Here is a 17,213-nt window from a genome sequence, read left to right on the forward strand (position 1 = left end):
GTCTTATTACGCATTTTTTTCTGGGGAAAAAAAAAAGCTACAGCAATGATTTAGCAATATTTTAAATCCTTAAATTACTTGCTGCACTTTAAGTTCTAACTCCAATTTTACTTTTTTTGAATTGGAGTATATAGCAATACACTTCTTAGGTCAGCCCAATTTTTGACTAGTACCAAAGTTGTTATTAATAGTAATTGCAAACTACTGTATTTCAGGGGTTATTTACATATTTGGAGCAACATAATTGCCATTCTGATTGCACCTTATGTGTTGTAACTCATTGTTATGTATGTTGGATAAAAAACAACACCCTTACAGTCTTGTACCTTGCCCCTGCTCTCCAGGGTTACTGAAACCTGTGTAGGTGCAGCAGCAGCATTTGTACTGCCTCAGTGGTGTAGGGCATGCTGGGGACACAAATACCGGTCTTGTAGAAATCGGCTAACAGAGAGTAACTGGGAAGTTGCTGACGTGTCCCAGCCCCGAATACATGCAGTAGTTAAACATATCCCATCTTCGACCCCCCCCGATAATGATGCTGACTTCAGGATCGTGGCATTTTAGTCAAGTGTGTCTTGGAGCTTTTGCATATGTAGGGTATACGAGGATCTTGCTTTGTCAGCATTTCTCATCAAGTGTGCGATGAATAAATTGTGGTATGCTTGGAAACAAATATACCTCCTCAGTCACCTCCATGACACTAGGATCTCAAGAGGGTAATGAAACAGTAGCAGTGGTCTTTGTGGTCCCCATAGCTGCTTTTTCAAAATCCTTTGAAAGCAGCCCCCTAAAAATGTATCTCTTGAGTTTATTGCATTTAGTTATCAGTCATTTTAAGCTTCACCTAGTGACAACGCTGATAGTGGGGGAAAATCCCTAATTTGTATGAGGTTTACAGCTTGTTTTTAATTCTGTGATAAAGCAGCTAGCTTTATAGTGTCTGTAAGAGTAGATATAAGTGAAAATTTATGTATAATCTATGTGGCTATAAACCACTCTCAGTCTTGGAGGGGGGAGTCGGTAGTTGCTTTTAAACTTCCCATTTGCGTACTTAGATGGCTCTTTCTCTGTTTTTTATCATTTTAAACGACACAGAAGGCTAGCTAACTTCTCCTTGTAATCAGTCCTGTTTGTTGTGAGAGTTGCAGCTTTATACCTGTAACAAATCAAATGCAGAGGCACACTACGTATTTGTTTGCAGGTATATTTCTCTGTGACAGCTGTTCTTTAAGACCCTGAGATCTGCCATTAATTTTGAGTAGTCAGGAAGGCATCCATCTAGTCAGCAGTAGAAATTACTGCAGCTCTTTGATGAGTTTTCATTATTAGCATTTCTCAAAGGCAAGGGTGACTGAAATTTATGGCATCAGTTGGTCACACGAGACGGGGATGTTTCATAAACGCTGCCAGATGTCACTGAGATGAGCTCGTATGCAAGAAGCAAATCATTTCTGGAAGAGCTGTTAAAACTGCTACAGTGACTTCTCTCTGAACGTGCTCCTGTTGTGGAAGCCAAAAGGCACAGTGGCTTCTTGGGGTGCAACCTGAGTGTCCTGCGTGGGGAGTGGCCACGGCTCTACCCAGCCCCAGCACCCCCGTGCCTGCTGCCTGTGCTCTCCCCTGGCGTGCTGGTGCAGGGACGCCGCCTTAACCTTGCTAGAAATCCCAGCGGGAGGATAATGAATCAAATCCCAAATTATTTTTGAAAGGTAAATAAACCCCGTACAGAGCACCAGAAAATTCCTTTTTCTTCTTTTTGAGAAGTGGGATTTGTGCCACATGTTTATGAAGATAAATCAATGTGTTGAGCTTTGAAGATGTGACCTTGCACACCCAGCAGTTGTTGCCATTTCTTTAAAGAAATAAACAAGCACCATGACCTGAAACTACACACAAAAAATAATGGTTAGTTTGCAAAATCGCAGGCTAGAAAGGTAGAGGGTATGTTTTCAACTTGTCCGTGGGCTCTGTAGGTCAGCACGTACCTTTGTGTTAGAACGTGGTCTGCCACATGGCACTGGTATTCTTCCCCAAAGATTTCTATCTTGGAATAAGGAATAGACAAACAAGGGAGCAAAGCCAAGGTAGCAAGGGCACGGCATATATGTAGATTTTTTAATCCAAAAGATATTTTCCAAATATATCTCAGAAGCATATTTAACTATTTTTCATTTGGTTTTGGCTGGTGTACATGTGAGATAACTATATCCTTTTGGTTGATGTATGCTGTCTCTGCACCTTCTTATTCTTCCTACCTACAGCCTGCATAGGAAACTTAATGCATTTTATAGCCACCTGGGCCAATTTTTGTCCCTCTTCCCTTTGTTAATAATTCTCAGCTACGCAGGTAGTGGTTTACATTTAGAAAGATGCCCTGGCCATATTAATTTCCAGTTTTCTTAAGAGATTAAAATTCCCAGAGAAAACAGCGTAGTTTTATAGTGCTGTGAAAGGTTTGCATGAACAGTGATATATCCTATCACTCATTTTTATAGTTTTGTAGGTATTCTGTATTTAAACGCTATCGTACTGCTTATAATGAACAAAACGATGAAGTAATTTGTCAAATATTATATTCTGCATCATTTATGGCTCTATTTTGGTGTGTTATTATTCCGACTAGTCTAAAAATTGCTTTAAGGAAAGTAAAAACACCTCTGTAATGCCAGGTAACTTCATTGGCTGCAGTTAATTTGATTTTCTCAATAGCAGGCAGTAGACTAAATGGAGTTAAAATAATGCAATAAATAGTGGCATCCACGTCTCACCGTAGCTTCAAAAAAGCGTATTGAGTCTAGGTCGACCTGCTTGAGAACTCTTGAACAGTTTTGGTAATTACGGATGATTTTGATAGATAGGTGGGCTTGATTCAAAGACGGTGAGCCACAGTCAGCAAACTGCAAAAGAGAAACTTGTGGTGTTCAATCCCACTTGGCAATTTTGCATCGTCGGAGGTTTTGGGGAAGTTCACAGGAAGGTGAATTTCTTTTTTGTGTACTTATCCCTCTTCAGTGATGAAATTGAAATGTTCTTTGGAGATGACCGTCTTTGAGGATGGTAGCTGGAAAGGATGCCAGGAAGATCTTAAAACTTCAAAGAGTTGAAATTGCTGAGAAGGTTACCCAGAGTTAGAGATATCAGGGTTGTGGGAACCCGTGCATCCTGAGAAGGTGCTCATGGACTGGGGACTGTAGAGAGGATTGTCCGGGGGGATAGTCATGGCATCTAGACTTTGAGGGATGTCAGAAGAGAACTGCATATGCTTATGGGTGGGAACATAAGTGATAATGCTTCTCAGCATGTCTTAGTGCCAGTGGTGCAGGGCAATGATAGAAAGCAGGAAGAAAATATTCTTCTCATGCATGTGGGCAAAACAGCTTCCTTTTGGAGAAAAGGTTGTTCTGTAAGAGGATGGGAAACTGGATTGGGACATAAATCGTACTTGAGACAGAGAGAAAAATAGAAACTCCAGTGCATTGCTCTGCAATACAGTCTCTCGTGTTTTTCAGGAGGAAGTTATTTGCTGACTGATTTATTTAGGATTTTCAGGGTAGATTCCCTCAAGGGAGGAGGGAGATGCTCATTCCTCCGTGCACGTCTGAGTGAGATCCAGACGTTGCAGCCTGTAGCAACAAGGAGAGGTGAGAACGGAAAGCTGGAAACCTGCAGCTCCAACGGAGGAGCTGAGAGACAGCAGGGACGGGCCTGGAGCAGCTCCTTGGGTCTCAGAAACACTGCAAAGAGCTGGGGAGCAGAGGGGCCGGAGCAGAGAGTGCTTCCCTCCAAGCTGGTGAAGGACTGGCTGTTAGGCTGGTGCCAGGGGCCCTTCTGTGGGACTCCTCTGCAGGATCTTGTGGGTAGGAAGAAAGTTGCGTAAAAGCTTCTTCCAGTTCTGTTCCCTGGTCACTTGAGTTATCTTTAGTTTAGGAGGTCGATTATCCTTGTTTGCTTGTTATAGTAAGTGGTGGCTTTGTTGCTGTTTAAAAGCTGCTTATTCTCTGAGGAGTTCGCTGTGTCAGAAGGTTGACATGAGTCCACCTCAGAGCTTTGGCGATCCATAGCTGCTCAGGTGTCCTCTCTCTGAGATTTCAAATCTCTCCTCTCTTCTGGCAGATAGCAGAGAAGAAGGTATGGGAGTAGGAAATTTGATGTAGCAAATGGACAGTGGAATAAGAAAAAAAAATAGGTAAAGCATAGTGAAAAAGACAGCAATAATATAGAGACGTCCTGGGAAGCAGAGAATAACACATTGGAAGAGAAGTAAATGGAAGTTAAGAGAGAAAATCGGAAATGGAAGAGAAAAATAAGTGACAAACTGAATATCCAGAAAATAAACCTATGGTTACTCCCTCTCCTCAGTTAGTTGACAATGGAAGTACTGTCTTTAACCTTCCTGTCCTCTGAGGGCATCACTTGCCTATTGCATCTGTATCAGTGAAACACTGTAGGGTTTACGTGACTGTGAGCTACGTTATTATTTTTTGAATAAGGGTAAGTTTAGAATTTTATTGGCTCACTTTTGGGAAAATGTCATTTAAGCTTCAAATATTTTGAGCTATGTAACTTGAAAATGTGACTTAAGTGGCTTTTAATTAATTCTGTTTGTTTCTTTTTAGTGAACAGTACATGTTCAATTGATTTGTTTTTGATCTCCATTAGTTTTTTTTTTCAGAATTTATAAAAGCCTTTAATCTGTGCATTAAATGTTCGCTATTTCCCTTTGCTTAAGGCTGTCCTATGAAATTGTATAGAATAGGTGATTTATTTCAGACAAAATACCAGTAAAATACAGAAGCTAAGCTTTTTAAAATCTTGTTGCCAAATTTCTAAATATTTAGTGCAAGTTCCTAGTTAAAAATACAGCTTTTGTCCAATTTCTTTAGAGTCTGGGAGTCTTAGTACATCTTGAGAAGTTGAGGCTTAAGTTACTTTGTTTAAACTTCAAAAAATGAAACTAGGACAGTTTTTTCTTTCATTACTCCCTGCAAAATCAAGTCTGGTGCAGCTGCCACACTGGCTGCAAAACCGTGCCACATTCTTCTCTTAGATTTTTCTCATCTGTGACAGAGAATTCTGGTACAAAGGATCAAAAGTCAGACATGCCCTTTGAAAAATGAGAAAATTCAGAGTTGTAAAAGTAACATGAGAGTTAAAGAAGACTGACTTTTTAATTTAATAGTTAGCATTTCCTTAATTTTCTTTTTTTCCCCCTTTTCCCCCATTTAAATATATCAAAACACTGAAGTACAAAGAGAATTTGGGATGAAAGATTAAAGATGACTCAGCCTCCATCAATGTCTGCCCTGTTTTTCTTCTTAAAAAAATCTTTTACTATATTGTAGGCACTAAAACATAGATTTTACCCACCAGAAATAATGAGAAGTTTCAAATCCTGTAGATTTTTGCTTGATGTAGGAAAATGGCACTTTTTTTTTTTATGTTTAGGCAGCATAACACTTTGAACAATTTCACACTTCAGAAGTGACAAGCCTACATGACTGCGTTATGTGGTATTTTACTTTGGTCCACTCTGCATTGAAATACCATCTGCAAAGTACTTTGCAAGACTTGCATTAAGATGTTATGTTCCACTGTACCGTAAAAGCCCTAAACCGAATTAAATCCAGCAGGTCCCTAGCAAACTTCCATTAGTGTCAGTGAAGAGTTTCCAGCTGAATATAGAGGATACCCTTATACTGCTGACAGTTTTGTATCCTAAAGAGCGTGAAATGAATATTCCAAGTCCCAGGCAAAATCTATTACTGTATCAGAGCTTTCAATTGTACTCTCCTGGTTTCCAAAAGGCCAGTCCCCAAATTTGCATCTCTTTCTGGGGCACAGTAGTTGAAGGCTATGAAGATGCATGGTTTTACTTTAAAAGTGTGTGCTTCCGTGTATGTGTTTATAGTTGTATGCTTGTCCTGGAGTTAATTTTCTTCTTAGTAGCTGGTATGGTGTTGTGCTTTGGATTTAAGATGAGAATAATGCCGATAACACACCGATCCTTTAGTTGTTGCAGAGCCGTGCTTAAACAGAGCCAAGGACGTTTCAGCTTCTGGTGCTGCCCTGCCAGCGAGGAGGTTGGGAGGGGACACAGCTGGGACAGGTGACCCCAACTGGTCCATAGCAGTGCATGCTAAATATTCCATACCACACGGCATCCAGCTGGACAATAAAACTGGGGGGGTGGCTGGGGATGGGTGGGTGCTTCTCAGGGGGGCTGGCTGGACATCTATCAGCAGGTGGTGAACAATTGCACCGGGCGTCATTTGTTTTGTGTATTCTTTTATCATTATTATTATTTTCCTTCTTTTTCAGTCCTATTAAACTGTCTTTATCTAAACCCACAAGTTTTACCCTTTTTCTGATTCTCTCCCCCATCCCACTGGGGTGCATGGTGCTGAGCTGCCAGGTTAAACCGCAACAGTGCTGTTGCCGGAATTAGGTGAATCTTACAGTTGTATATAAGAAAATACAGGTGACTAAAGAAAGGGCACTTGCTGTTCTGCCAGCTACTCCTACCAGCATTAAATGCTTGATGATAACCTAGTTAAAACCAGTCTCTTGGCTGAAATGTGAGAGCAATACAGGAACTGAATAATCTGTTTGTGATTTGCTAGGATAATACTTGGTTGGTCTGAAGCACCTTTGACTGGAGGATTGGACCTGGGACTGTCTGAATTTGATTGCATTAATCTCACAAATACTATATCTTGGTAGGTAGGTGTCGTTTCTTGGAGATGAGGTTGCTGAGACACAGACAAATAACATGCCCCCAAGTAATACAAGACCAGAAATAAAGCACAGCCTTTATTTATTAAAAAGAAATTAGGGAATAAATTGCAAATGACTGTTTGCCTCTCCTGAAGTCTGCTACTGCCTAGCAACAATTGCCAGATAGGATAAACATCATTAACTGTAAAAAGTTCAATGCCTAAAAGACATTAGGAGTGCTGATATGCAGTCTTGAGGTCTCTCAGTACTATTTTAAAACATTATCTTTTTTTTGCATTTGGGGCCTAAGGGTAGTCCCAGTCTTGCCCATGGTATGTGTATGCATACATGTGCCCACTGGTTTCTATATAATGCAATTTGTGTTATTGTGGTGCTGTAGTTAAGTGTGGTAGGGAAATGCTTCTGCAGCCAAAACAAAAATTAGAAATCTTGCATACTACATGCAGAAGCTTCTCAGGAAATCATTCTAGCTCACTGTTCGTGTCAAGCTGGGGAATATGCCTGTTTATTTCCCCTGACAGAAAACACATCACCTCATCAGCAACCCTAGAAAATGACAAAACGTTCAAACTGAAGGAAAAAACTGACTGCCAAACACTTTCGTTGCCACTGCAGGAAGGGGGGGCTGGGAGAGGAGGGCCATGCTTCAGAAATTTCAGGAAAGTAGAATAATTTACCTTATCACCTGTAGTGTCCCGCGGTTACGCTTTATATTACTGCAAAACCCTCATCTCTTAGTCAAGGTGTGACCCTTTAAGAGTACATTTGAGCTAGAGGGTATGTGGTCATTTAATTTGAAAAGAATAATTGATACCTCTGAATCTGGAGAATGTGAAATTCTTTTAGTGTTGGAGCTGAGGCAAACGTCTCTGTGCAAAATCTATACCTACATATATCTTACATACTGAAGTAGTAAGAACAAATGCAATTTGATCACGTACTGTGCTGTGTGTATTTACCTGTAGCAATGGTAATTTCATTCGAAGTTACCATGTAGCTTCTTGAAGGCTTTGTAGCACTACTAATAACAAAATTCGATGAATTTATTGAAATATTCACTACTGCGATTTGGCTTAAATGAGTGAGGTATGAGAAACTTCAGCTGAATTGTTGATTTTCTGAATTGCACACAATTTGCTTCATATTCTGAGTCTTCCTGTCAAGTGGCACATCATGGTAGAGAATATTTATAGGAAATTATGGCAACATTTATCATTGCATCAATATATTCATATTACTGGACTGCGTTTTTTTTCTTTTTGTAAGTGAAAATTACGACAAGATGAGAACATTTTTATAATCACTGCATATTTCTGGAACTCTTGCACCAAAGTATTTTTCCCTCACACTGAAGGACTAACTTTATAAGACATTGACAGAGATCAATGGTCCATATGTAAAAGTACATTACTTCTGGTAAACGTATTAATATTGTATTTTTATATAAATATACTACAATGGATCAGCTTCCTATGACAGTGAAATTACACAGCCACATAATTACATAATCCACATTGCTGCATAAACAGTTCTGGTTCTTATGTTGCAAAGATAATCTTCAGACTGTGAACTAGGTGAAAACTGGTGCTGTGATGTCTGCTTAAGCATTTGGACAGTCTGAAACTAGAGCCTAGAGAGTTTTGGATGTCTCTTTTTGTTTTGATGGGTATTAGATTCTGCAGTCTGACTGTTTCTGCTGTAATGGCAAATGAGGAAAATTAAGTTTGCAGTGTATTCTAAAGAACACATTTGCTTTTGTATCTCGTGTGATATTTGGCATATAGTGGAGTAGGACATATTGGAACAATTCAGAGCTTCCAAGGGTTGCTGAAATGATGATGAAGTTTACGGTTGGAGGTTTTGCTGCCATGTAGTTGGGAGGTCAACTGGCGTATGACAGAAGTGGCCTGCATTTTGTTTGTGTGATGGGCAACTGCCAATAGTTTGGCCAAGAGAAGAGCCAGAGAACCCTTGAGAAAGACAAAGCAGCCAAGCAGGGACATGGAGTTATGCCAGCAGACCCGAGGTTGCGTACCTTCTGCATCTAGCCCACGTAGAAATGGTTACTGCAGTAGATAATTGGTTATTTGTAATGTGTCCTGTGCAGGATGTAAAATCTTTCCAGGTACATACATGTATGTGTAGGTATATTCTGTACATGTGAGTATTACAGACATAAGTAACATGCATACGTGTTCCAAATACAGTTTGGCACAGTGGCATTCTGACCTGGATGGTAAGTTTTTGTTGCATATAGCTCACCAAGACCAAATTATTTTGGTCCAGATGTTGATCAGCAGTGAAATAATGATTTTCGTTTAGGTTCAGTTGTAACTTGAGGTGTTTTAGAGCCAGGTTTACTGGCTGAGGCCTTTCTTTTATGTATTAGATTTGTCTGTGGTAATGGACTTCTGTTGTCTGGGTTTCATAGATTTGTGCATTGGCATGATTTGGAAATTAAGGAACGTTAAATCTATGTGACCAGTTACTTTTGTTAGAATGAGTTTCATAGAATCTCAGAATGGTTTGTGTTGGAAGGCACCTCAAAGACCATCCAGTTCCACCACCCTGCCATGGGCAGAGACACCTCCCACTAGACCAGGCTGCCAAAAACCCTATTCAGCCTGGCCTTGAACACCTCCAGGGATAGGGCATCCACAGCTCCTTTGGGCAACCCGGTCCAGCGTCTCACCTCTCTCACAGTAAAGAATTTCTTCCTAACAGCTAAGCAAAATCTACCCTCTTTTCATTTAAAGCCATTGCCCCTTGTCCTATCTCTACACTCCCTGACAAAGAGCCTCTCCCCAGCTTTCCTGTAGGCACTGGGAGGCTTCTGTAAGGTCTCTTTGGAGCCTTCTCTTCCTCAGGCTGAACAACACCAACTCCCTCCGCTACATTTTCATAGGAAAAATGCTCCAGCCCCTTGATCATCCTTGTGGCCTTACTCTGGACTCTTACCAAAAGGACCACATCCTTTTTGGGGGCCCAGAGCTGAACACAGCACTCGAGATGGGGTCTCACGAGAGCAGAGTAGAGGGGGACAATCACCTCCCTCGCTGTGCTGGCCATGCTTCTTTTTTTGAGGCCCAGGACACTTCTGGCTTTCTGGGCTGCAAGCGCGCATTGCTGGCTCATGTTGAGCTTCTCATCCACCAACACCCCCAGGTCCTTCTCCTCAGAGCTGCTCTCAAGCCATTGTCCACCCAGCCTCTATTTGTGCTTGGGATTGCCCTGGCCCAGGTGCAGGACCTTGCACTTAGCCTTGTTGAACCTCAGGAGGTTTGCATGGGCCCACCTGTCAAGGAGTTTAGCAAGCCTGGCTGTTTTTAGAAAATACAACTAACCATTTTTCTCCTAAAATATATTCAGAAAGCTAACAGCTTTGGAAAACACTTCAAAGGCCATTGCCCATCCCAAAGTTTTGTTGAAGTAGTCCCTCAAAACCTGTTAAAATCAAACTTAATTTAGATACAGAAATCATTCTTGGTTTCAGATGTGATACCTTGCTTTGTCTCTACAGAGTATTTCTGAGGAAGTGGTAGCAGTAGCTTTTTTTCATTTGTACAAATTGGCCTTTTCTTGACAGACACTATTTTAAAATTCTATAAATAAAGTATTTATTAGTAAATAAATTCAAAAACAGTCTTCCTAGAGCCAGGAGGGGATTGTGGTGGTAGTTGTTTTACCTTGTTTGTTTCTAGCAGTTACATGATTCAGTACTACTTAATAAAATATAATTTCTGCAGGGGTGGGATTTTGAAGCCCTTGAAAATATTAGCACTGATATTTCTGTATAGGTTAAGGAGTGAGTAATGCAGTGAAAATAAGTCCCAAGGACATAATTACAGGATACTATTTGGCTGTGTACTGCTTGTCCTGCCAACATGAAGAAGCAGGCACACAGAGAAGAATATGATCGGAAAAACTTGAGAAATATAATTGGGGCACGTTGGCAAGACTGATGCAGAACAGACATCTCTTCTGGTGCCCCACATCACTTGATATCGCTCATTTGAAGGTGTCTAGACACTTCTATAAAACTATCCAAGTCAGAGTTTAACCAGACGGTGGGAATAAATTATTTGTATTGCAGAATTCCTTTGTATTTTAAGAATGGTTACATTCAACGTTAATGATGAAGCTCCTCATTTAATTCGGTATACTTCTGCTCCTTGTAACCAGCCGTAGACTCTCTACAGTCCTATATGTGGTGATATACTAGAAAATGATGCATCTTGTTTATTATTTCAATATCATCAGATAGCCTGGGGAATTCATGCAAGAGGCATTTTTTACACAGGGGTTCTGCCTGCAAAACAACTCCAGCAATAGCACTGTAAGGTTGCGTATTTCCATCTTATACCGTGAAAGCTAGAAAGAAATTGTTTTCAACTGCCTTAAAATGCAAACACGGACTACGTGGAGAGGACTTGCTTTCTTGTACATCGTTCCCAGCAGCAGTGGTTTAGCAGACAAAGTTCATTGGTATGTGTTACCGACTGTTGAGTTGTATGTTTTCCAGATACAGCTGGCTGGAATTAGTTCAAATGTTTTGTTTGCTGATTTACAGGAAAGGAATAAAGTTCCCTTGCTTTCTCCTCTACTAGAGTGGCTTGCTACAGTTCCTACAGAATGAAAAAGAAATGGAAAAACAGCTTTGAACACCTCTGTGTTGAACTCCTAAAAGGACAGATCTGAACAGTCATTTTTAGATGTTCTGCTCCTGCCTTGTTTTCATTTTGATTGTGTTAAATAGGATTTTGTTTGTTCATGTGGATTCTCTTTACAAATTAAACTATTGCCTTCCTGCCTGGACATATATTTGAATGCATTTGAGCTATGGTTGAGTTACAGCTCAGGAAGTCCCTCTTGCTATCATCAGAGCTGCCATCACAGTGGATGTACGTGCTCTTAGCCCGTCCCTGTTGTGAAGGAAGCTGTCACGGTTTAAGGCTCCATGGAGATTCCTCAGGTTGTGCGCAGGTGTCAGCTGGCACCTAGCAGTGCTGCGTTCCAGAGCATACTTCCAGTGATAGTTTTTAAATGCAAGGATATTACATTTATGATCTAACATAAGAAAAGATGAACAAATGAAATGGCAATACAATTGGAGACCACAGTTTTTAAGAGACTGAATGCAGTCTTTTAAAAAAACTTCCTGAAGAGATCTTTCTACCTTCTTAGTAGGTGTTAAAACATTAGATTCAATTTGCAACTTCGTAAATGTGACAGTCTAATTCCTAAATTTGCTTTCTGTCACTCACATATGAACAAAATGTGTTGTTATTTCAGCTGTGCTACAGACCAGATCATAATACTGTCGGTAGAAATGTATAATGGGATATTTGCTAATAGCATATACTGTAGCTCATGAATATTTGACTTTTTCTTCTTTCCAGACGCTTTGTAGTTTTAAAGAGAATTTTCTCATTTTAGCCTGTCATTTATGATGCCAATTCATCCTTTAATATCTTCTAGCTTGCTACTTTAGAATTCCCTCCGAAGAAGCTCTTTGGAAACAAGGATGAACGAGTGATTGCAGAAAGACGGAGTCACTTAGAGGTAATGGCATCTTCCTCACAGCCTTCTGAAGTGTATTTAGGTGGAGTGCTATCTGCTTGACCAGCAGAAACCACTCCCGTACAGTCATAGTTAAATAGCCTACTTGTAAGTACGAAGTTACTTGCTGCTTCATTTAACACAGGAGATGGCAGCAGTAGATTGCAAAGTAATGAAATAAGCCTTTAAAAAAAATTAATCCTAGTCTGGAAAAAAACAACTCTTTGGAGATGTTCACAGGAGGTACATTTATTTAGTGGGGAAAGGTTGCGGATGAGGTAAGTGTTCACTGTAGACAGATGGTCTCTGTGCAAGACGAGATTAAAAAAAACTTGCTGCTTTAAATGCAATTTGTTATCTGAAGATTTACTATTTTATCATGGTTACTATATCCAAATATCTCATGACAGAAGGAAAGTGATATTTAGGCATCTCTGAGCTTTATTTTGTAACCCAGCTTGGAGTATATTTTTTTTCTTTGAATTAGTTTTAAAGCTTCATTTTATGGTGGACAGAGTTACTGAGTTTGAGGGTTTGGGGTTTTTGTTTGTTCTATAGTGCTGTGTGGATGGCACAATTTTGACTCCTATCGCACTTTAGGTCTTTATATTTCCATGCTAATGCACGTATTATTGCAGCCCAGGGGCAGCAGGTGGGGTTTTGGGAAAGAAGAATAGGTGGGAACAAAGACTAAACCATATACCCCACAACTGTTTTGTAGCCACATGGGGATTACCTGATCATGCAAGTCGTAAAGAATTACTTTCTTTGTAGAGCTGAAATAGCATTAAGTAGAGCTTTAGAGAAATTAATATAAAAGTAGATTGCTTCCAACTGGGATATTTTCTGGCATGTTTTGATTTTTTCTATGTACTTCACCTTTTCTTTGATCCAAAAACAAAACATCCTCCCACTGACTTTTGATGTGAGGCTGTCTTACATATAGCACAAAATGTAATCTGTTTTTTGTTTCGTGTCCTCCATAGAGGGCATAAAGGCATGGCCGCATTCACGTCTAGTACTCAGTTTGCATATTTTTGTACCAGTAAGAAATTTAATCCCTTAATCTTTCTGACCTTTCATTGATTTCCTAACCGACTTTATTGTAATGTTTCTGAATGTTAAAACTGCTGTGTAGAGTGATGCTTTGATCACAGTCATGTAGTATTTATGGCTCTCTATGTAGCCAGTTTTTAGCTTTACATTATGTTATATCTATTTTAGCTAATTTAAGTCATTTAGAACTGTATTACCTATATATTTTGCAAATACTATAATAAAAATATATGAGCACTGTTTACATGAATATGTTTTGCCATATGCTGGGTAGTACAGTGGGCCATACCACTCAGTAATCTTGGCAAATCAGTCAGCATTGGAGAAACTCTAGGTCTCCAATGGTCAAGAGAAAGTTATATTGAGGACAAGGAGCCAAGTAAATATTACCATTCCTGACATGAGGAATTTGATGCAATGAGCTTGTCGTCATTTCCTGAAAATAGCAAAAATGCCTGATGTTTGGAGCTCTACTCCTGGTATCTTATTCTTTTTTTCGTTGTGCATTTTTGCAGTAGTTTGCTCTGGCTTTGCACTGAAGGTCAGTAACTGGTGATCTTCAGCTAACATAACTGCAGCCTCCTTGCAAAGCAATGGAAGAAACCACCTAACTAGTGATTGTTTCCCATGAAGTCTTCGAAGACTCAAAGCACATCTTGAATTATACTGGGAAACTATTTGGCAGACAGAGAATGTGTGATAGTGCACTATGGCACAGGCACCGGTTCTATTTAAAATGCCGTCTGTTGCTTTCTCATCATTTTCAGTCTGGGGTGAACTTTGAGCATGTTTCAGTAGACTAACCTGAAAGTAGTAATGGATGGATTGCCTCTGTAAGGGACATGGTTTCTTGGCCTTTTGAACAGGGCACATTTCTCATGTGGAAACTGGATCAGGTAAAGGGTGAGGAAGTCAGACCTTGATAATGAGCAGAAACATGGCTAGCATGCATTCAGTTGGTTTTCGTACCCCATTCTGTGCCTTGATTTGCTGTAAACACTATGCGATGGCTTGTAGACCTTGCAGGTGATGTTAATCTAGTAATTGTATATAGTACAAAAGCTTATTTGATTGTTTCCCATGGTTAGGCAAGAGTTAATGACCTAATACAGCAGTTTTAATAAAAGCAAAGCCCATCTTCTGGACCAAAAAAAATTGTGTGTTCTTACCTGAAGTCTGAGCTGACCTTATTGACTAAAAATATATGACAGTCTGACAAATACCAGTCTAATAATAGTGTTCTGAACAAATTTTCTGTGTTGTAAGATCATTAGTAGAGCTGTCATCCCTGTGGTGGACAATAAAGAAATTAATCTCCTCTTCCAGTTTCTGTATTAGATCTTTGCATATCTTGAATGGGCTTTGTGTTGTTTTTCCTGGACTTTTTAGATTAATTTTGGAGTGGGATAGGACAGCTTTGACTAGTCCAGCACGTTCCTGAGCAGCATCCCCTGAGGAACAGCAGTTTCTTGTTCTAATTTACATTTTTTCCAAGTACGCACATAAATGAAATTTCAAGATGCAATATGCACCTCTTTAAGGGATAAAACAACCGAGGCTGTCATTTCAGTCCAACAGCCTGTCTAAAGTGTGTGCTGAATCGAGCAGTTGGTTACTGAAATGGTCTCGTAGACTCTTCTCCTTATGTCAAGGCTAAATTGCAACTCACGGTCTGATCTGGGAAAATGAGGCAGTTAGACTGGGAGTTGCAGGAGCAAAACTACTCTTCAAAATTAGCTAAATGTACAGCAGAGAACTACTTCTATTGCACGCATCTAAACAGCTACTGTAATTGCCTCTCTTTGGGTCTAGTCAGGGAAATTTTTCTTGTGCCTAATTATAAAAGCATTTGCCCAAAACGTCCTTTGTGGGACCTGTAGCAGTTTAGGAAGTTTTTTTTTTTCCTACACCACACCTCTTGGGTTCTAGCCACAAGAGGAGCAGAAGTACTGAGAAGAGCAGGAGGGCTTTTGTGGCACTGCTCAGTGCAGCTAGAATGGGGAAGGGGGTATTGGGTGCTGCTGGTGGGGTGTTGCTTTTATTTATTTATTTATTTTTAATATTGCCACATAAATTACCTTGCTTCAGCTTTAGTTCAGAAGTGGGCATGTTACTTCATTGTAACAGGTATGATGTTAATTTGAGTAGAAGACTCCAGAAAGCCCCCAAATTATGAGGATTGTGATTTAAAATCACAATGAATGCAAAGTTTAGGTAAAACATTAAGTTACTTGTTTATCCTTTTTATCCTAGCTGGTAAAAATGCTTAATAACCAAAAGCTTCACAGTATGTTGTTGGTAAGAAAGCACATTATGCATATTTTTTTGTGTGTGTGAGATGAACCTGTAGAGAAAAAAGTCTTTGATCTCTAGCGTGATACATATTTGCAAAGTAAACACTTTTGCTTTGGTGCTTGTTGGTAGAACATAAAGTCTTTTGACCAATATCTCACATTTCCATAGAGGTTTTGAAAAATAACAGGCAAGTTGGCACAGGGTTTTCACCTATACATCATGAGAGAAAGCACCTAACCTATGTTTAAAATTACCTATCCTAAGAGCCTTGTTGCAATCTATTAATTTAGTATTTCATCAGGGACCTGTTGCAGGGCAAAACTCTAAATTAATTGTTCCACAGTCTAAAGACTGTAATTTCACTTCAGAGCCAACCTTGCTTGATTAAATCTGCCTTAAATGAAACAGCCAAGAATTCTTTTGATTAAAGTTAATGAGTAGAAGTTAGTGTGTATCTATCCTTTCATGCAATTAGAAACCAGTAAATAAGGATATAGGATCCTTTTTTTTCCCTGGTGAAATCAGATGTATACCTCCTTTTCTAGTTTATAAGCAAAAACTTTGTAAAGGAAGCACATGTCATAGGAGAGATATAATTCAGTGCAGGTATCTGTTTCCATTTTATCTGCAGAATATCTTTTATTACTGGGGAAGTTACTAGGTCTGTGGATGACAGTAAAAAGTTTTCCTGAAATCCCCACTGCCCTGAACACTGCATTTTTGTATCATAATCATTCCCCTGCTTATTTTTTCTTCTTCTCTTGGACTCATGCTTTGTAGTAGTAATGAAGGTCAGTATTAGCCCTGATCAACCATTTTGCAGCCAGGAAAACTGCACAAGTAACTGTCTGAGCTGACATAACAGATGGGGTCATGTTTCCTGACCCCTTATTCAGAAGTCTTGTAGCCATGGGCCCACTAACCTTCTTCTCTAGTCTTGCTTTCATCAGTGTGCTCAGAAGAGCATGATTGTTAAGCTGACAAAATTCCAACAGGCTGCTGCTTAAAGGCAAACAAAACAACCCCACAACACAAACCTCAGCCTGTCTCCTCTCTGTTATTGTTTTTCACTCTCTGTCCCCACTGCTGCGTTTCCTCAGGTATGTTTAAGGGGCAACAGGCAAAATCCCTGACTGGCGATGCACCAGCAGACAAGCATGATGGTTGGTAGGAGGTGTGTTTCCTTGTGCTTCTCCTTGCAGAGCTCAGGGAATGAAAATAAGTCCACCTGTACCAGCAGAGTAAAGCAAATCCTCTTTGAGTTTTGAAGGAGCACATACATCTTCCTGGCATTGTCTCTGCCTTTTTTTAATACTTTGAATCTCTTTAAAAGATTGACATGCTCAATTTATTTAAAATTAATAACACAATTGTCCTTAACCTCGTAACTTTCTGGTGTCTGATGATGAGTTTATCAATGATAGGTGTTAATGCAAGAGGCAGAAATAAATCTTGTATGAACTGCATAATTCAATTATCCTCTCCAAGCTGTAGAACTGGCTGGTGAAAGCATCACAAGCACTGAACTGACTGAACAGAAATATTGCTGTTTCCTCTGGTCAAAATTA

General features: G+C 39.8%; 1 protein-coding gene across 10 annotated transcripts in view; it reads left to right on the plus strand.

Annotated features, from left to right (window-relative positions):
- Nucleotides 1–17,213, plus strand: part of KIF16B (kinesin family member 16B) — a 158,170-nt gene that overhangs the window by 128,840 nt on the left and 12,117 nt on the right. For 5 of the 10 annotated variants that reach the window (XM_080587131.1, XM_080587133.1, XM_080587145.1 and 2 more), the window contains one exon: nt 12,214–12,297. The exons of the other annotated variants lie outside the window; for them this stretch is intronic. In XM_080587131.1, coding sequence (XP_080443257.1) covers nt 12,214–12,297 — 84 coding nt within the window. The remainder of the gene's footprint in view (nt 1–12,213; nt 12,298–17,213) is intronic. 10 annotated transcript variants of the gene reach the window in all.

Source organism: Anser brachyrhynchus (genome assembly GCF_964034855.1).
Source record: "Anser brachyrhynchus genome assembly, chromosome: 3".
Taxonomy (NCBI): Eukaryota; Metazoa; Chordata; class Aves; order Anseriformes; family Anatidae; genus Anser; species Anser brachyrhynchus.